Genomic DNA, 21,157 nt, shown 5'->3' with positions numbered 1-21,157 from the left:
AAAAAAAAAAAAGGTTATGCAAACTTAATGAAATGAAATGCTCATAGCCACCCACATTTGCAATAGATACTAATAATGAATTATCATATAAAAATTTCAAATTTTGAAAATTTGTAAAAGAAAATTTTAAAATTTCATGTATTTTTTTTTTATAACTCGATATATTCAAATTTTATTTTTACTAAATTTTGTTTAATTTAAGTTTTTTAATGACCCTTTTGAAAAAAATTTTCAGAGCCGCCACTGTTCTAATCTATGGCTTGCTATAAGAGAGAGAGAGAGAGAGACTGTGAGAGGGAATGAATGAGAGAAAAGAATTAAAAAAAATGATAGTTTTAGTTTTAGTTTTAGCGATGAACAATGCTTGTTAGATGCGGCGTGGTACTGTACAAACTTAACTCATTTTTTTGTTAGTTTATTGAGTCTGATGTATACACTTTTTGTGTGTTTTTATCTAAATTTTTTGTATCAGGCTTGATGCAAATGCTCTAACTCCCTTAAAACTAAAGTAAGCCCATCATAGTACAAGAAGAACGGAATTAGTCAGATGGGATGCCCAAGCACACCAACACAATTATGCAGTCTTGTATTTAACACTTCGGAATTGTTCAAGATATAATTTCTTGATCCACGTACAATTTAAATTTATGAAAGTCTTCAAAATTCGTAATTTTGCAAATGGTCTAAAAATTAAGTTTCTTGATAGTGCAAAATTTAAATTCTGTTTTATATTTTTGATGGAATGTTTGGTTATGTGGATGCACATTGTTCAAAATTATTTTCTAAATATTATGTGAATTTTACTATGAGGGGTCCGAGGACCGAGGAGGATTGGATTAGGGATTAAATTGCTTAACCCACACCCGAGGAGATAAACACACTCTGAAGATTTCACCCACTTGAGGATGGAAGCATAATCAAAGCAATGGGCGTCTTGTGATGTTCTAGGGTAGGAGAAGCGGTAGCGGTGAAGGCAAGGAAGAAAGGAGGAAGTTTCCTGGAATGAACAATTTCCTCTTTCGTACTGAATGCCCTGCACCAACCTTATCAGCTGCATTAATGAGGAAATGATCCCTGAACAATAACTTCACAGATAACTTCACAGCTAGCAGTTCTTTCCACCACCTTTAGCAGAGTGTTGATGGGACAAGTATTAGGAACGCATGGAGGCATACAGATGTAGGGTTAGGATACAAAGAAGGGGGATATAAAAGGAGGAGAGTCTCTCAAAAAAAGGGGACGAACATTCTTGTCTATGAAATAGAAAAAAAGAGAAAGTGAACAGTGTTTTATCTGGTGTAGAACTCAAACATTATATATAAGAAACTAATCCTCAGTCCTGCCCAAGGAGAGCTATTTTTCTCATTGTCTACTGGTGTTATTTCTTTCTATTATCCTAGCCTCTTCGGTCTTTGACTTGAACTTAGATTAGAATTGTACTTAAATTGTTTGCCCATTGTCTAAAAAAATTCTAGTGTTGGGCTTGATTTGAAGGACAAGGCATCACCATTTTAAGTGGGCTTAGACCTTTATTTTTGGAGCACATACAATTACTAAAACATTCTCAAAAGTAGCAAAAATAGGGTTAAGATCAAGTTACATCTAATATAACTTTGAATTATATTATATCACTTAATAATTTTTTATTGGATTAAATTTGAAAATAATACTGTAAGATTACATGTTCTATATATTTTTAATATGCATGCCAAATTTCATGTCAATTGAATGCTATTTATTATTCATCATAAAATCATCTTCATGATGAAGAAGTTAATTTAATGAGATAGTTATTAATTTTAGATTATCTTGAAATTTTGCAAGTATGGAGAGTATAAGAAAAAAAATGTAATCTAACAGTAAATTTGTCAAAATTTGTATATAATAAATTTTTTTAAAATTGTAATAACCCAACCTGAAGAAAATATTAATTTTCCCTAAATTTTGATTAGTGTAACATTATTTTAAAAAATATTTTTATATTTCTAGAGATTTTTTGCATGATAGAGAAGAATAACATGATGATTATGCACTCTTTTGGAATTTTGGGAAGTTCCACTTTGCAAGTGAGCGTGTGAGTGATTGATTTTGTTGTTTATTTTTAAAATGAAAAATTCATTGCAATTTTTTTTAATATATATTTTAAACATGGAAAATAAACACTATGAGATTAAATTTATAAAGTTAGGAATTGTTGATTAAAGTGATAAGTTAAATAGGGTAGCTACTTTGAAATGAATGTTGTGGAGTCCCTAGTACCTAAAAAACAAACATAATTGAACCCCAAACTCATTTTTATAGTTTGTAGAAATTTTGTTACCTCTTTTAGAAGATAGGAAACCTCTAACCCTCTTAACTTTAAAATATTGATAAATTGATTCTGTTAGGTTCTAAAGACTTAGGATTTTATGTTTTTAGAATTCTAATGTTTATTGTTGGCAAACCATGATCAAAACAATATGTTTAGTCGTGTTTAGACTTGCTCAAAGTTAGTTCATTTATGTAAAGTTGGAATAAGCTGATGCATAATTTATTTATGCTTCTTGGCTTGGTTCGATCGATCGAAACTTAGGCTCGATCAATTGAAAATTGGGTTAGATGCGTTTTCTACAGAATTCCAACTCAGCCCTAGTTTTGTTTTAAAACGTTTAGGATTTTCTAATTTGCCCTAGGTATAAAAGGCAAACCCTAACCACGTTTTTGTGTTGCTCATATTGCTGTTTATGTAAATCTCTTGTGAGATCTGTGAGGAGTTTTTCTTTACACAAGCTTATGATTATCAAGAAGGAGATTCATTCAAGAGCTTGATGATCATTCAGTTGCTGCCATAAGAACTTAAAGAAACACAAGCAGTGTGCTTGTAGTTGCTGGAGAATCCAAGAAAGAAGTAGTCCATGGTTTTGGAGCTTGTACATGGTCGTGTCAGTAAGTTTCTACTGGTGGGTAGCAATAGGATATTAGTGGTCTAAGTCCTGTTGAACAACTTCGATTCTTTCAAAGTGGATTCATGTTTACCTTGAGGATAGTTAGGTTAAATCCTCCTCAGGTTTTTACCAGTTTGGTTTCCTGGGTGATCATATTTTTGTGTTATTTATCTTTCCGCTGCTTTGCATGATATGATTGTTTTGATTGTGATAACTTAGATTTGTTAATTTGGACTAAGTAACAACTTGGCTAATTACATAGGTTAATCCAATTGTGTTTTTAAGGGGTTTAAAAACTATCAAGTGGTATCAGAGCGGGTTGCTCTCTTGTTGTTAATCTTTTGATCACTAAGTTGATCATTGACCTCTGTTGTCATGGAACACAAACATTCTCTTGTCATTCCTCCTCACTTTGATGGGAATAACTATGCTTATTGGAAAGTAAGGATGAAAGCATTCTTGAAATCTATTGATGAGAGAGTCTGGAACTTTGTCGAATACGGATGGGAGAAGCCCACTACTCCTGTTAGTGAGTGGCAAACTTCTCAAAAAGAAACAGTTGCGTTTAATAGCAAAGTTATGAATGCTATCTTTAACGCTGTTTCTATGGAGGAATTTAAGAGAATATCTAATGTTGAGGTTGCTCATACTGCTTGGAATATCCTCCAGACTGTGCATGAAGGCATAAAGGCTGTCGAAATCAACAAATTGCAGCAATTAACTTCTAAATTTGAAATCATTAGGATGTCTGATGATGAATTCTATGCTAAACTTAATGATATTGTTAATTCCGCATATAATTTGGGTGAAATCTATGACTAACCTAAAATTGTTAGGAAGATTCTTAGATCTTTGACTGAAGATTTTAGACCCAAGGTGACTGCTATCACTGAGAGCAAGGATGTGGACTCCATCCCTGTCGATGAACTTGTAGGATTTCTTCAATCCTATGAGTTGGACCTACCTAAAACTAGCAAATCCAAATCAATGGCTCTTAAGTAAATTGATGATGTTGATGTTGGTGGATTTGATGATGAACACTCTGCTACAGAGATTGCTTACCTTGCCAAGAACTTTAGAGATTTCCTTAGAAACAACAATAGAATGGCAAGAGATAAGAATACTACTGAACCTAGAAATTTTAGGAAGAATAATCCCATTAAGGTTAACAACACTGATAAACCTAGAGAAAAAGTTAGGTCAATCTTCAAATAATTCTATGGGTCCCCAGTGTTTTGGATGTCAAGGGTATGATCACATAAAATCTGAATGTCCTACCTACTTGAAGTCTAAGGGTAAGGCTATGGTTGTAACCCTTAGTGATGATGAAGTTTCTGATGATGAGTCTAGTTGTGATGAGGATGGAAACTTCATTGCTTTCATTGCTACTGCTGTAGTCAATGAAAGCATATCTGCTAAAGAGAACCCTTTTGATGGGGAACTCTATGAGGACGCAGATTTTCAAGAAGTCTACAATAAACTTTGCAAAATTGCTGAAAAGGATGCTATGAATGTTGAATTAGGCTTAAAGAAAATTACATCTCTTAAGCTTGATAAGAAAAATTTGCTTGTTAAAATGTTTGGTGCTACTGAACTTTTGAATAATGTGAAGACTGAGAAGATACTTTTAATTGTTAAAGTTAAGAATTTGGAATATCAGTTTTCAATTGCTAGAGAATAATCTAATAGGTCTTCTAGTTCTAAACTTGATCATATGCTGAGTGTTCAAAAGTCTCTTTCTGATAAAACTGGGTTAGGTTTTGTAGAAAGCATCACTGTGTCTGCTCCCAATTCCACTGTCTTTGTTCCTTCATCTTCTTCTGAACCCCCTGTGAGTGAGGTTGTCAAGCCCTTAGAAGTTACACCTCTTAGGAAAATTAGGGTTGATCTGAAAGAGTCTAAACCTAAGCAGCCTACCCTTTCTAAGGACAAGTCACATGATAAGCATGCATGGGTTTGTCATTTTTGCGGAAAGTTTGGACACATTCGTTCAAACTGTTACAAGCTGCAAGCTACTAAGAGAGCAAACAAATCAAAAGTACTTGTGTCTCAAGCACAAGATTCTATGGTACTCATTGGTGAATTGGTAAAGGCTTTAAACCTTTATTCCAATCCTGGAGTTGGTAATCATTCACATATGAATAAGAACTCCAATGCTCGTGGTTCATCTAAAAAGTTTTGGATGTAAAAGACTTAATCTAATTGAGTTCTTCTGACATGGTCCTTGTGCTTCATTGCTATTCTTTATGGCCATTGTTTTTTTTTTTTTTTTTTTTTTTTTTTTTTTTTTTTTTTTCTAGGATTTGCATTGCATGACATTCATACATTTCATTCTAGGTTGTTTTTGTTTTGTTTTGTTTTTTTTTTTAAAATAAAAAAAGAAAAAGAAAAAAGGAACCAAATTGTGTTTTACACTATTTTCTTGGTTTTTGAAAACAATGTTGGTCAATTATTTTCACATAACATGTCTTTTGTACCTTGTTTAGCTTTGATGAGCTTATTTATTACACTTTACTAGTTAAAGCTTTGTAGTGTATGTTGTGTGGGAAAGATGTTTATGGTTTTGATCACTTTGTCTTGATATTGAAGTCACATGTCTTTGATTGTCAAACTTGAACCTTTAGAGAAAGGCATAAATAACCATCTCATCACTGCTCACTAGCGAATCATGAATACCTTAGTGCATATTGTAAGATTTTGTGCTTGAGAAAGTGTAGAACATGCACAAAAAGAACATAAGGTGTAACCTCGGTTTAAATGCTAAAAATGGTGTGTACATTATTGGACTTAATGTTAAATCAATCAAATAAAATTGGTGTGTACATTATTCCGACTATTTTAATAAGTTTCTGAATAATTAAAATTTGTGTGTACAATATGAGGCAAAATCAAGAAACTTACATATTTGTAAGCTTATGATCTAGGAGATGTGAGAGTTATATGATGTAACTCTTTAGGTGATAGTCTCTTTTAAACTCTATGTGATGAATTTTGTAGACTTTGTGATTGATTTCTATTCACATATCACCTCACATATATCTCACGTTTTTGCTAGTTGCACATACTACACGAGTTATTCTTTGCTAAACATTGTACATGTTATTGTGTGTGTCTTTGGTCTGACCAACAAAGTTTGCAAATGCTTTGAGTTTTGTGCAAAACTGATTTGATGCTTGAAAATTTATGGAGAATGTAAGAAATTTTAACTTTGGGAAAATTGGGCTTAAATCCTTGTTTTTGAAAAACATATCATCATATACTCATGCATTTCGTTCATCAATTTCAATGCTTTGAGGTATTTCTAAAATGTGTCTTTGGTGTTTTTCAAAACTGTCTTTTCTAAAAAAATTTTTGAGCCTCTGTCTACTTCGATTGATTTAATATGTTTTTCAATCAATCGAAAGTGTTTTAAAATGTTTAAAGGAGCCTCTATCTGTTTCGATTGATCCAATCTATTTTTAGATCAATCGAAATTGTTTTGAAATTGTTCGAAAATTTTTAAAGAAGCTTTTGTCTGTTTCGATCAATAGAAACTTGTGAATCAGGTTTTAAAAAAAATAAGATTTGACTTGTTCAAACCACTTTTTCAAAACTTTTTCTCTCTCTCCGACTCGACAAGGCTCCACAACGATTTTTTTGTTGTTTTTCTCCAAATTTATTGCAAGGTTTCTCTCTCCATAAGCCGGTATGTCCATATTACCCTTCCTTTTGCATTGTTTTTCATGTTTTCATACATTATTTCATGGTTTTTGGGTAAATTTTCAGACTATGCATAATTTGGGATTTTTGATGAATCAAGCCTTATCTTGTGAATTTGATTAATGAGTTTTGTTGCTATACTGATATATTCATGATCTACAATGGTTAATTTGATCAATTTGGGGATTTGTGAAAAATTAAAAATTCTAGGACTTGTATTGAACTTGAATTGGGGATTTTGTTCAAATTGAGTTTAAATTGATGAAATTGGCTTGTTGAATTGATGTAATTGATCATTATATTCTGTATTCTAACATGTGTGATGATCAATTGGTCAATTTTTTACAAATTGAATTAGTGGTTTTTCAAATTTTTAGGGTTTTGTTAGAAAATCTATGCTCAAGCCAATTTTGTGAACTTGAACTTAATTTGAACTTAATTTCACTATATTAGGGCATGCATCATGACATTTAAACTGTTCATGCATCATATAGATTTTTGTTTTATATTTTTTTTGTGCTAACTTGCAGTCTGCCCTTGGTTTTTGTTTTTTTTTTTTTTTTTTTTTCTTTCACTTTGTATTTTTGTCCTTATCCTAGCACCATGCCTAGGAAGACTAGAGCCCATAGGACCCCCTCCACTTTCTCTGAATCTCCCTCTAGGAGTGAGGTATTTCGGAATGACAAAAGTAGAGAGGTTTATGAGAAGCTGAACTGTAAGCGTAAGATTTGGGCTGAGCGTTCTATGGTATTAGATGAGGTTGATCTAGCCATTAGGGCAAACCTTGAGTCTAGAGGTTAGTTGTCTCTATTAGAGATAGATCATACACTCCTGACTGCCCTGATTAGAGAGTTCTTTTCGAATCTCTCTTGCTACGTCTATGATTCCAACACTCCTGTTAGGAGTTGGATACGAAGTGTTGAGTTCACCATTACTCCTCAGGTAGTGGCTGATGCTCTTGGGGTTCCGGTCGTTAGGGAGTCTATCTATCCCTATGAAGAGTCTCTACCCTTAGATGACTTCATGTCATACATCACTGGGTCTTCTATCCAGTGGGGCTCTGATCCTCGGATCACGTTTGTTGAGCTTACTGAGACTGCCTATCTTTTCTTTAGGATAGCATGTCATACTTTGTGACCTATTTCTCATCTTCACACCATCCCTCTTGAGTGATGTGTGTTTTTGTATGCTTTTGTTTCTGGTGCATCTATCAGCTTTCCTCATCTATTTCTTCGTTCTTTGAACAAAGTTCATAGGATTTTATTGTTCTTGGTCTAGTTGATTTTCCTTCTGGTGAGCCCGTTCATGTCATTGCTCCCATAGGTGCCACCTTCCTTAGACAGAGGGCTGCTCACTTGAGAGTTGGTCCTACGCGTCCTAGAGGTGCATCATCTGGTGTTGTTCCCCCTCCTCCCTTTTCTACAGGTGTTGATACGGTTGAGGCAACTGGTGGTGGTGTTGCTGCTGATGCTGATGTTTCTCCACCGACTACTTCGGATGATTCAAACATTTGACATACGTTGGATCATGTATTGACCATTCAGGCGGCTCATGGATAGATTTTGGTATACGTGCTCGATGAGATTCGTGCTTTGCGCGCAGAGTTAGCACAGTTTCGATGTTCTTCACTGCCACCTCCTTTTGATGATAAATTTTGATTGTCCTTTGGCATTCCATCACAAAAAGGGGGAGTAGCTATTTGAGCTTGTAGAGTTTTTGTTTTCAGGGGGAGAGCATTTTTGGTTGGTTGGAGCTTGTGGAGTTTAGATTGTATCTAGGTGCTTCACATTGTATTTTACCTTTTTAGCACTTGCCATATTTTTGTTGGGCTATTCATGTTAGGGGGAGATACTTTTATTGCTTTTTATGTTTCTTGTTTCAACTGCTTATTTATTTATATTTATGAGTTATTAATTGATATATGTCTTTATTGTGTGTTGGTTGAAATAAAAAATTTATTTTGTTTACTTGTATTTTCCACACATGTGGTTATGCATTTTGTTTAGTGTTTTAGGAAATATACAGGTTGATTCAATTGAGTTGTTGTCTACACTTGCAACTAATGGATAGTAGTTAGGATTGAATTTGTTTTTATGAGCATTATTTTTTTAAAGGGCTTTTCTTTGTAAACTTTGAGTTTTTAGTTGTGTTTTGTCACGGATTGCCAAAGGGGAAGTTTGTTAGGTTCTAAAGACTAAGAATTTTATGTATTTAGAACTCTAATATGTATTGTTGACAAACCATGATCAAAACAATATGTTTAGTCGTGTTTAGACTTGCTCAAAGTTGGTTCATTTATGTAAAGTTGGAATAAGCTGATGCAGAATTTATTTATGCTTCTCAGCCTGGTTCGATTGATCGAAGTTTAGGCTTGATCAATCGAAAATCGGGTTAGATGCGTTTTCTGTAGAATTTCAACTCAGCCCTAGTTTTATTTTAAAACGTTTATGGTTTTCTAATTTGCCCTAGGTATAAAAGGCAAACCCTAGCCACGTTTTTGTGTTGCTCATATTGCTGTTTGTGTAAATCTCTTGTGAGATCTGTGAGGAGTTTTCCTTTACACAAGCTTATGATTATCAAGGAGATTCATTCAAGAGCTTGATGATCATTCAGTTGCTGCCATAAGAACTTAAAGAAACACAAGCGGTTTGCTTGTACTTGCTGGAGAATCCAAGAAAGGAGTCCCTGGTTTCGGAGCTTGCACGTGGTCATGTCAGTAAGTTTCTACTGGTGGGTAGCAATAGGATGTTAATGGTCTAAGTCCTGTTGAACAACTTTGATTCTTTCATAGTGGATTCAGGTTTACCTTGAGAATAGCTAGGTTAAATCCTCCCTAGGTTTTTACCGGTTTGGTTTCCTGGGTGATCATATCTTTGTGTTATTTATTTTTCCGCTGTTTTGCATGATATGATTGTTTTGATTGTGATAACCTAGATTTGTTAATTTGGACTAAGTAACAACTTGGCTAATTACATAGGTTAATCCAATTGTGTTTTTAAGGGGTCTAAAGACTATCAGATTCAACATAAGGTATCCAATCACACTTAATAAGAAACCAATGTGATATCCCCCAATTATGTAGATTTAAATTGGATTGGATTGTTTGAGTGAGTATTGTGCGAGCATATGTTGAGTCCCCTATCGAGAGTTTATTTGATGGATTTTGGGTTTATAAGTGATTGTGAGAAGTCGGAATTGTAATTTGATTAGTTCTTTTGAGGTGTTGGTGTAGGTGTGGCTAGCGCTTTCCTCGGGTTGTTACGAATGATATCAAAGCAGAACCCTACATAATGGGATAGTGGGTAGGTCCACACTAGGACGTGTGACCCTTGAGGAGGGTGAATTGTAGAGGCCTTTTAAAACCTCGAAGGATGAGGTTTCGTGTCACTCCCAAATAGGACAATATCTTACCAATGCAACTGGGACCCTAACAAAATTGTTAGGAATATATGTGGAGCTTCTTGTGTTTTTAGGTTTTAAGACACCTGGTGATATTCCTAGTGGTTTAATTTGCCTCCTTGTGTGTGTGATTGAGATATATTTTGATTGGCCTTTTGAGGTAAGTGTTCACTAATATGGGGTTTTAAAATTTTTTCTTTGACTATTAAACTATGGTCCTAATGAAGAAATATATACATTTATGTACACATCTTGATTCTTATTCTAGAAATATTTGATGTAGATAGTTTAAGAAAACCTTGGCTACTAATATGTTTGAAAACATTGTGGGATGAGCTACATTTATATAAATATGCATGGATAAAGCTTTTTAAGTGAATGGATATTCCTGAATTTTATGATTGGATATTTCCATCAACTCGCTCCACTTAAGAGGAAAGCTTATTAGGTGGGGTGAGATAAGGGAAAAATAAATATTGATTAATTTTCCACATCGCCTAGGTATGGAGGTCCTAAGCCTTAGAGCATTCACATCCCAAAATTCTATCCTTTCCTATTTTACCATCTCAAAAAGCTTCTTTATCAATTATATCATACCATTTTGCAATACTTTTAATCACAACTTTTATTTTACAATACAACACATTAAAATAATACTTCTACACAATAAAACAATATATCCCAAAACCCAAATAAAAACAAAAACCCAAAACCAAGTGAGAGAGAGAGAGGAATTGATAAAGTTACACAATAAAATATTAGGGTTTTTTTTTTTTTTTTTAAATTTTTTTTATAGAATTGAGCTACAGTGAAATTCTAAAGGTAGAAGTGCACTATAGTTGATGAATAATTGGTGAATACAAGTCCAGCTGTGGGCTGCTTTTGAGTTGAATTGTAAATTAGAGCTTACATTTGGCATATCCAAGTGCCAGTGCGAATGCTCTTATAAGGAATACCTTGGACTCTAATTGGTTAGAGACCTTTAAAGATCTTGAGATATAACGTTATGTGTCTCCTCCAAAGAAGACAATATCATATGAATGATGAGTTGGGGCGTGACAATAGGGTATCAAGGCAGACCTTATGTGATGGGATGGTTAGAAGGTCCCACATGGGGATGTGTGTCCCTTTAAGGAGGCTATGGATTATGAGGATTTAAAAGGCTAAAAGACCTCTTAAGTGGGATGAGGTGAGGGAGAATCAAATCTTGATTAAGTCCTACATTGCCTAGGTAGAAGAAGATCCTAAATCTTATGATGAATGCCTTGGACTCTAATTGATTTGAGACCTTTTAAAACCTTACGGGATGAGGTTATTTCATTGACAAAGAAGACAATATCATATCAATGATGAGTTAGGGCGTGCCAGAAGGGTATTAGGGCAGACCCCTCTATGATGGAATGATAAGTATATAGGTCACACACATGGACTTGTGGCTCTTTAAGGAGGGTGTGGATTGTAAGGATCTAAAATGCCAAAAAACCTCTTAAGTGGGGTGAGGTAAGGATGAATCAAATCTCGACCAAGTCCCACATTGCCTAGGTAGGAAGAGGTCCTAAGTCTTATAAGAAATGCCTTGGATTCTAATTGGTTTGAGACCTTTTGAAACCTTAAGGGATGAGGTTATATCTTTGACAAAGAAGACATCATCATACTATTATGATCCTAGTATCCCACATGAATTAAGTATAAACTTAGCCATGTATTTATAAGTTCTTTGGCACCCTCCCTTGGTAAGCCAGTTTTCAAGAGTGAGTTCTACCCGTGGGTTCCTAACACATACCAATGTGAAGATCCAATTGTATGAAATAGTTTGAGTGTGTATTGTGCAAGCATTTGTTGACTTTTCAGATACCATTTTTGCTTAAATTGGCCCCCTTGCCATTTGATTTTTCATGTCTATTCCAAATATATGATATTTTTCCCATTTGAGGATTTCAGATTGCTCAAAAATGGCACATCACTCATTCTTTTGGGCTAGCAAAACTTCCTTAAAAGCCACCAACTTGCCCATGCATCTCATAAGGGTTCAGGCACCCTAAGAATAAGAACTAGTCGGTCAGCCAACCAGAGTGGACACTACATAATCAATGTAATTACTTTAACTATTGGTACCACTGTCATCCGGCCACGATTTGTAACACCTAGGTCCGGCCTTTAAGCTCTCAAGGCCACCAACTGTAACTTTTTAGCTTCTTCGTTATTAAGTGTGCGTTTGGGAAGCACATTTGCGTTTTCCAAACGCATGTTTTGCGTTTTCAACTCTTTTTTCTTTTCACACGTTTCTGGCCCTTGTTTACTGTTCATTCACTGTTGCGAAGCAATATTTGACTTTTTGCCATGAACAGTGCACACCGTGCACTGTTCATGGACCCACAAATTACATTTTTAGCAATTTTTTCATTAAAAATAGGTTCCACGGTACTATTCACATATTTTAAAATTATTTTGCTACAATATTTTTCAGTTTTCAATTTCAGTTTTCAGTTGTATCCAAACGGATCTAAGCATTCCCCCACACTACCGACAATATATTAATGTTCTACTCGTTGGTGAGGTTGCGCATTTCTTGAGCAAAACCATATCATCAATTACACATGCGAAGGAACACGTCACATGTGCAGGCATCTGCGAAGTAGCACGTGTATCAAATCCTGATGGATTATTCGGAGTGTGTCGATTGGTGAAAAAGAACGTTTAGAAGTTTAGAACTGTCAGGCGCCCCTTACCCATTTGAGTAACCTTAGGAGCTTGAAGGACTCAGGGTGTTAGACTTGTAGCATCATCATTTGTTGATCCAACCATTTTATCCATTGGCACAACAATCATTTGGCCACCATATATTGTTGATCATCCTTTTCCGCTAGCACATGGCTTATGCTTTTCATTCTACCTCATGCCCAACGTATTTCACGTCCAACAAGGTATAGCTCAGTTAAATTTTCCTTAACAATCCATTTCTTAGCATTTGCTTCCAAACCCCAACTGTCTTCAAGATTTCACCTAGTGTTTGAGCGGGTAGTAGCAGAGTCAAGTTGAAATCATCATACACAGCTAACAATAAAGCAGCTCCTCTAACTCAAAGATTTGACTTGGTCCCTGCTATGTATTATTATATTACGTGTGTGTCAGTGTATATATACATTTCAGTTGGGCACCAATGAATGGTTCTAGATGATTTCTGTAACTCTTTATCCTTGTCCGTATCGGTCTTTCCGGGCTAACTATTTCGAAGATGAACTTTGTCCCCTGCTAGGCTTTGGCTTTCTTCTTTCTTAATGGCAGGCCAAGCGGCCAAGTCCCGTGCTTTCGGAATCCTTTCTTTTAGGAATTTCCACGTGCAAGAATTTCTACTCTCATTGATTGAGGTGACCTTGCCAACTTCGAGACAGGCAACTGCATCTATCCCACCATTACATCGAGATGAGCCCACCAGTTGCTAGTCTGAATCACTGATCATTTCTCTAGTACCAGAATCAGACGATTCTAATTAGATGATTCTATGGATTTTTTCGATGTTCAAGAATCGTCTGCCTGTGTGGAACGCCCATCAACACAAATCTTTCAAGTCTGAATCCTCAGATGGGTAATTGCTTATATATATAGATCCGTCGTTTAGTGAGGACAGTCTCTCATCTCTTATCCTGATCTATCTTTCCTACTATGTTTTGCGATGGTTATGTGGACTCGCAATAGCTTATGTATCACTTATAGTTGAGTCATCATTGAGTATGAGGGTTTTTAGAGGGAAAATTTTACAAATAGGTAGTGTTAAGCATCAAAGTTATAGACATAAAAGATGTTATATATGAGGTAGATAATAGGTTCAAACTACATAACTATAAGAGTAGACTAAAAGCAACTTGAAAAATCTAATTAATAGATAGAAATCTTTCCCTGTGGTTTCTGTCTCATGAGCTAGGTTTAATAGATCAGTGTAGATCTGGAGCCTCCCTCCTGTACTACAAACCTTACTTGACTAGTCTACAACAATCCTAGAGTTATAGCATATACATCAACTTAGGATTTTCAACAAATTTGGTGAAAAAAAACTAGTTTAACTAACTCATTAGTTGAGACTGTTTCATAACTTTTAATACGCTATATCTGTTTTCATTTAAATATTTATTTTATTCATTATTTAATTGTTTTTATCTCTCCTACCGTCAATTTTTTCTTCCCTCTATGTTTTCCTTCTTCTTCTCATACCCATGCAACCACCGTAAACCCCTCCTACCCACTGATTTTTCTTCCTTTCTATTTGCCTCTCTCTCTCTCTCTCTCTCTCTCTCTCTCTCTCTTAGCTGTCGTTCACCTTCACTAGTCAGCCATGGATGAGCCATTTGACATCGCAGTCAGCCATGGCAGACCCGTTTGCAACCACCAACTCTGCCGATTTACCACTCCTACCGCCACCACCTCATCAATCTACTAGCAAAACATCTGCCGATCTACAACTATCCTGCGACCACCACCTCTGTCAAGAAAGAGAGAGAGACAGAGATAGAGACAGAGACAGAGAGTTGTGTGAAATAAATAAAAAATCATTAGCGATGAGGGAGGCACTGTACATTGATAAAAAATTTGGTTAAGTTGCTAAGTCTGATGCATGTTTCTTTTGGTTGAGTATCCTTAAATTTTTGCTAAAATATTAAAATATGGATACTGATGTAAAGATTGTTATCCATCAATTTTCTATACATTTCTTTTAGTTTTCTTCACTCTATTCACTCTCAATTTCCATATCTTGTGAAAAAAACTTAGCCCAAACACAATATATAGCCCTTTTGAGTGAAGGGAGCTGATTTGGTGCATTTGGGAAGCATTGGGTACATATCAATCTTTAGTATGTGCAATTGGTCATAATTGCGGGATCCGATAAGCTAGCAAATACAAGACTCTGAGAACTCCATTGGTAGTTGGAGCTTGGAAGATTCAAGTACAGTGGATAGACTAGGCTTGGAGGGTTTCTTAGTATTCATGCACTTTAATTGATTTGCTAGTGGATTATTTCGGCTTGTCGGGCCGTGAAGAGGTTTTTCCGCCGGGTTCTCTGGTTTTCTTCTTCGATACATATTGCGTGTTATCTTGTGTTTGCACTCTCTTTCCCTTACTCTTGTGCTTTTAATTGATTATCAATTATGTTTATCCATGTACTTGTTAGTAGTCCTAGTTGATTAATTGGCTAATATATTCCACTTTAATTGTGTTTAGCCTAAAATTGACTAGCCTTTCAATATATATATATATATATATATATGGGGTTTGGGTTCAAGTTATATCTGGTGTAATTTTAAGTAATATTACACCACTTAATATTTTTTAATTGGATGCAAATATTGACAAATCCACCGTTAGATTACATTATCTTCATATATACTCCATATTTGCAAAATTTCAAGGTGATAAAAAATTAATAGCCATGTTATCAATCAATTTTTTAAATTCAAGTTTTTGTAGTTTAAAATAATGCAAAAATGATGATTTTATGAATCGAATGTTAAATAACTTCCAATTGACATGAAAATTAGTATGAATATTAAAAACATATAAAACAAGTAATTCAATGGTGAAATTTTCAAAATATGAATTTTAAAATAAGTTATTGGGTGATGTAACATTACTTAGAATCACATTGAGTAATTAATTTTTTATTACCTTGAAATTTTGCAAGTATGGAGAATATACGAAAATAATGTAATCTGACGGTAGATTTGTCAAAATTCGCATCCAATTAAAAATATCAAATGGTGTAATATTATTTAAAGTTACATTAGGTGTAACTTTAACTTAACTTATATATATATCTTATGGGTATTGTGTTATGAATCTTGAAATATTTTCATTTTTTTTTACAAGATCTCAGAAATCTCAAGCCAAAGATGTCCTACTAGGGAGGAAAAAAAGGCATTTTTATGAAAAGAAAAGAAAAAAGAAGAAGAAGATAAAGTTACCAAGGTTAAAAATAAAGGAAGAAAAGGAATGAAAAGAAAAAATAGATGATGTTGCAAGCTGTGATCTGCTTGGAAATTGCAACATATGTACATAATCTCCAATAGATAGTGAAATTAAGGCACAGACATTGACTCACATGCTATAGATAGAATAAAGAGTTACCTTGTACACAGCTCCAAATCCTCCCTCTCCAAGCTTGTTAGCAGGACTAAAGTCATTTGTAGCTCTCTTTAGTTCAACGTACTTGAAAGTGAATGGTCTAGCATCTAGTCCCAAAAGCTCTGCAATTTAAACATGAAGACAATTTGTAACATGTAGTAATCATAGTGTCTTTGTCCAAAGTTGTTGGAGTCAAGATTGTATATTTAGTGGCTAGAATATATTAGAAGTTGTTCATTCCCTTTAACTACGCACACATATGCAAAAAGTTTGATATAAATATATAATTTAGTTTTTCTAATAGCGATCAGCATAAGGCTATTAGTACATACTCGTATTATATTTGGCCTCTCTATGCTGCATATTATATTTATGTACTAAATATAATATGCAGCATACAGAGGCCAAATAACTAATGAAGTAATGAATTAAAAAAAATAGAATCATATTACAAATTCCACCTTTTTTAATAGGTAGACTAAACTGATTCGAGTACAACAACCATCATTGATCTGCAATATGATTTCTGGCTTACCGTCATCATCATTGGTTTGGAGATGTTTTCTTCTTCGGGTGTAACAGAAAACCCCCAGCACAAATAGAAAGATTAATAATAGTCCAGCACCAACAACTATACCCACTATTAGATCAGTCCTGTTCTGCTTGTTGTGTATAAAATCTGTACAGAATCAAGGTTGTCAATAACATATTGCTAGCATGTGAAGGAAGCAGAACCTACTCTTCTGAATTACATTTTATAGCTTTTTCACTATGTTACCTAGGGTAGCAGTAATGGCTGAAATAGAAGGTCCAGAATCTCCTGAATCAGGTACGCAGCAAGTCCCTTTTCCAGCCCAAAACAGATGGATTTCAAGGTAGTTTTCTGATACCTGAACCTTAAATTCCTTCTGAACGGCTCGAAAAGTGATTCCACCGGCCTCCTTTTTTATGTCAAAATCCTTTAAAACAAGATCCTCCTGGAATAAACAAATTCAAAAACTTCACCAAAAAACACACATAAAAGAAAGAAGATTGTTTAAATTATATTAAAAAAAAAAAAAAAGACGGGAGGGCCCACATAAAGTTTTCATTTAATAGTTTGACCATTTAAAAGGGACACATTTGGGATTTCAAAACTCTAGTTAGGGTTTTGGAAACTAATTGTGAAAATATTAGAATAAGAAACTCACAAAGGCAATTGTTGTACATTACTCGACAAAAGTTCAAGGTAAAATTAAATAAAAAACGAGGAAATTTAATAGCCCATTATAAAATGTATGAGAGACCCCGAACTGATCCACCACGTGAGGAACCATATTGGGAGCTGACCAATTTGCTTTACTCCTCGAGTAAGGATAAAAATGCTGAGGCTTACTAGCTGGAGGAATCCGACGAACGAGATATAATGTTTTGGGGAGTCCGCCATCCAAACACGGATCTTAATGCATGGCGCAAGTTACAGAGGAATCATCATAGTGGCAATATCAGAGGGGCCTAACTCCTAATAACATATTTGACATGTTAGAACAGTACCTTAGACTCAAGGGGTCACCAAAATCCTGCAAATGATGGGACCCATACAAAAGTGGAAGATTTCCATCATTAAACAGGGTGGAACATTTTTTGAGTGAGAGAAACATGAGAGAGAGAGAAAGAGGGAGTATAAAACAGGGTATTTGAGCAAGGGAATAATTTAGTAGAAACCATTTTAGGGTACCTTGGCTATCAGAGAACCTCCTCAGATAACCCTATAAATAGTCCTAAGTAATTTCAAGGAAGTATCTGCCTCTTATCCATTAGACTAAATCCTTCATAGGGTCTCCCATTGTGAGTTATATTCTCATTTACCCATAAATTAATTGTGGTTCTAGCCCAGAAATATTTTTCTTTAGGCTTGGTCCCCCACAACTGGTGGCATTTGTGGGAAAGTTCACCAAGCTGAAGGTCTAGAAGGATTAATTTTGGTGGACTGAAGGAGGAGCATTATGTAACTGAGGTATCGAGGGAGGCCAGAGATGACCAGTCTAGAAGGTCATCATGTGCCTACTAGTTAATTCAGCGAGAACACGGAAGGGAGAGACATGCAAAGGCTCATCAAGTTACTGACGAGAGCCAGCCTGCATCCTCAAAAGGAGAGAGATCCTTGCATAATAGACCAGAGGGATCATATGTCAGCAAAAGGGATCGAGAGTTGGAGGCCTTGTGTGCTTATGTTAGCGCATGGAGTTAGAAACCAGGAGGACATAGTGTGAAAGATCCCATGAACGTTCATACTTTGGGTATAGCCTAAAAGGTACCTGACCTTGAAGGGCCTTACATTGAAGCCCCTCTTGTCTATTGAGAGAGAGGTCGACATTAGTGTTGGAAAAATTTAGACCCCGGTTAATAGAATTAACAAGTTTTAAACCCAAGTTGTTAATTAAATTTATTATGAATAAATCTTGTTAAAACAAACAAACATCAATATCATGCAAAACAGGATAGTAAATGAGACAAGATATGATGACCTAGAAAAAGCAATGAAACAGACTAGTTTCACAGTAAAAAAACCTGAGGGGAAACCTTCTCGAAAAAGCAATTCACTATAGTAAAGAAAAGTTTTAGATCTAGTACAAAACTTTTGTCCCTAGACTCTACAATCCTCGTAGATGAACTTACAGCAGAAACCTTCTACTGCTTTAGAACCTTTGAACTCTTCAATATATGAACGCCACCAATAACGCACAGATCCCAATACGTGACTAACTCTTTTACATGAATTCCAGTACGTGACTAACTCCAGCAACTTGAAGAAGATGTTGTTGGCTGCAAAGTTCTTCACTTCATCAACAATGAAGATCAAGAAATACTTGGTTACAAAACCCTAAGGAGCAAAAGACACAGTAACTTCTTGCAGAGAGAATAAGGCACTAGGTCATTTTTTGCATGTGTTCTCCATATATGAGGGCCTTTAAAATAAGGCTTATATATGTTTAGAGTTGTGAGAAAAGAAACCCTACACATACATGTTAGCATGAGTCGAAAATCAAATTTGGAAATTCTGATTTCGTAGATCTCGACAGATTCAGCTTCTGTCGAGCTTTCTTCATTAAGTCTCGATAGATACTATTTTTGTTGAGCTTTTTATCGAGCTTTTGTCAAGCTTTAATGAGCAGCTTTTCTTCACTTGTTTCTTGGTCCAATCTTCATGGTTTTAATACTTGGCTTGAACAACATGTTCTTAAAGTACTAAACCCATCCTAAATCTATCCAATTACAAGTAAAATACATTTTGTCAAAGGATTAACCAATTACATAAAACATGTTCTTAACAATTAGTTAGAGATAGAAATTCGAGGTCACTAGACAAGAGAGTGACATCCCAACCAATTATTTCCTTGGATGCAATGAGCTGGGCTTTAAGGCAAATTTCACATTCTCTTTTATCTAAGAAGAATGAGAGGATAAGGGTTTCAAGTCACTTCGTTAGGCCTATATTCATTATCAACAATGGTAAGATAGACCCTCTAAACACGTAAGTCACTTCAACTAGATTATGGCAATTGTATTCTAGGATTGATGGGCTAACATGCAAGGTCTTCCCATTGAGCCTAGGATCAACAGTTATGAGGTGGTTTAACAAACTAGAAAATGGTTCTGTCCACAATTTCGAGGAGCTTACTCAAGCTTTTAGGGTCAAATTCGTAACCTATAGTTGAGTTCCATAGCCCATTAACTCTCTTTTATCGATGTCAATGCGAGAGAGTGAGACCCTCCACGCTTATTTAAATCGATATTGGGAGCTATACAATGAGATTGGTAGAAGCTACGATGAAGTGAAGACGAGCACATTCAAGTTAGGACTCCCCATGAATTTCGAGTTGAGGAGCTCACTGACCCAGAATCCCCCAGAAGAGGCTCGAAGATGACCAGCTCCAAATAAGCAATAGGGGCCACATCATTGGCCCTTATAAAGGGAGATTAGAGTGGAGAATTTCCCTCCGAGGTAAAGAAGAGATTCTAGGGCACAGAACCTCACTCTTTAGGAAGAGTTTGTGAACTTAGCTTTCAAAGAGTTGGTGTGCAAAATTTTAGAGAAAATAAAGCATGAGCCTTTCTTTCGATGGCTCGGTAAAATGAACGGTGATCCATCAAGAAGAAATCAAAATATTTATTGCACTTACCACCGAGAGAGGCTCGGACAATGCCAAAATTTTTGGGACCACCTAGAGTAGCTGGTTAAAGCTAGACACTTGAGGAAGTTCATGATGACTGAAGGGGCTAGACCATCAAGATCCAATTTAGGTAGTTGAGAAAGGCCCATGCCACCCCTCTTGGGAATAATTGAGGTCATTCACGCTGCGTCAATGAGCAGCAACAGCCATGATTATGGGTGTTGAGGGGTCTTAGCCATTACCCTACAACAAGATTCAAGGCTTGGAGATCCGTAAGAGAAGAGGCCAAGGTCATTATAAGAAATGATCGGATTTGGAGATGAAGATTTGAAGGGAACCATTCAACTTCATGAAGAGGCTTTAGTAGTTGCCCTCCACATGGGGGGATTTGATGTAAAGAGGGTGATGATTGACCAAAGGAGTTGTGTTGAAATCATGTATCCCAATCTATACCAAGGGTTGGGGCTGAAGGACAAAGATTTAACCAAGTATGATACCTTGTTGGTAGGTTTTGACGAGAAGATTATGATTCCTGCAGGGCAAATTAAGATACCAGTCGTGGCCGAAGGAAAACAAGTCTAGGTAATTTTCATAGTGGTCCATGCATACTCCCTCAACATGGTTATAATGGCTTAGCCGTGGCTACATGCTATAGTGGTTGTCCCGTCCTCTTTATAAGTGAAGGTCAAATTACCCACCGAACATGGAGTGAAGGAGTTGGTGGCAGACCAAAATATAACTTGACAATGTCTGATCACTACTATTAGTCATAAAAAATGTCATGAAGACCAATTAGGATCATCCACTGATTTATAGCAATTATAGGATTAGGCCCCCCACCCTATGGCTGATAGTTGCAAAGAGCTT

At 35.6% G+C, this 21,157-nt stretch overlaps 1 protein-coding gene across 5 annotated transcripts in view; it reads right to left on the bottom strand.

Annotated features, from left to right (window-relative positions):
• The window catches only part of LOC126720673 (probable LRR receptor-like serine/threonine-protein kinase At1g56140), a 96,446-nt gene that overhangs the window by 5,800 nt on the left and 69,489 nt on the right, over positions 1 to 21,157 (bottom strand). For all 5 annotated transcript variants that reach the window (XM_050423416.1, XM_050423417.1, XM_050423419.1 and 2 more), the window contains 3 exons: positions 16,915 to 17,113; positions 16,672 to 16,815; positions 16,140 to 16,258 (listed from right to left, as the gene is read on the bottom strand). In XM_050423416.1, the coding sequence (XP_050279373.1) occupies positions 16,140 to 16,258; positions 16,672 to 16,815; positions 16,915 to 17,113 (462 nt within the window). The remainder of the gene's footprint in view (positions 1 to 16,139; positions 16,259 to 16,671; positions 16,816 to 16,914; positions 17,114 to 21,157) is intronic.

This window comes from Quercus robur, chromosome 4, assembly GCF_932294415.1.
Source record: "Quercus robur chromosome 4, dhQueRobu3.1, whole genome shotgun sequence".
NCBI lineage: Eukaryota > Viridiplantae > Streptophyta > Magnoliopsida > Fagales > Fagaceae > Quercus > Quercus robur.
Note: the sequence above shows the minus strand (reverse complement) of the source record. Positions and strands in the feature narration are given on the sequence as shown.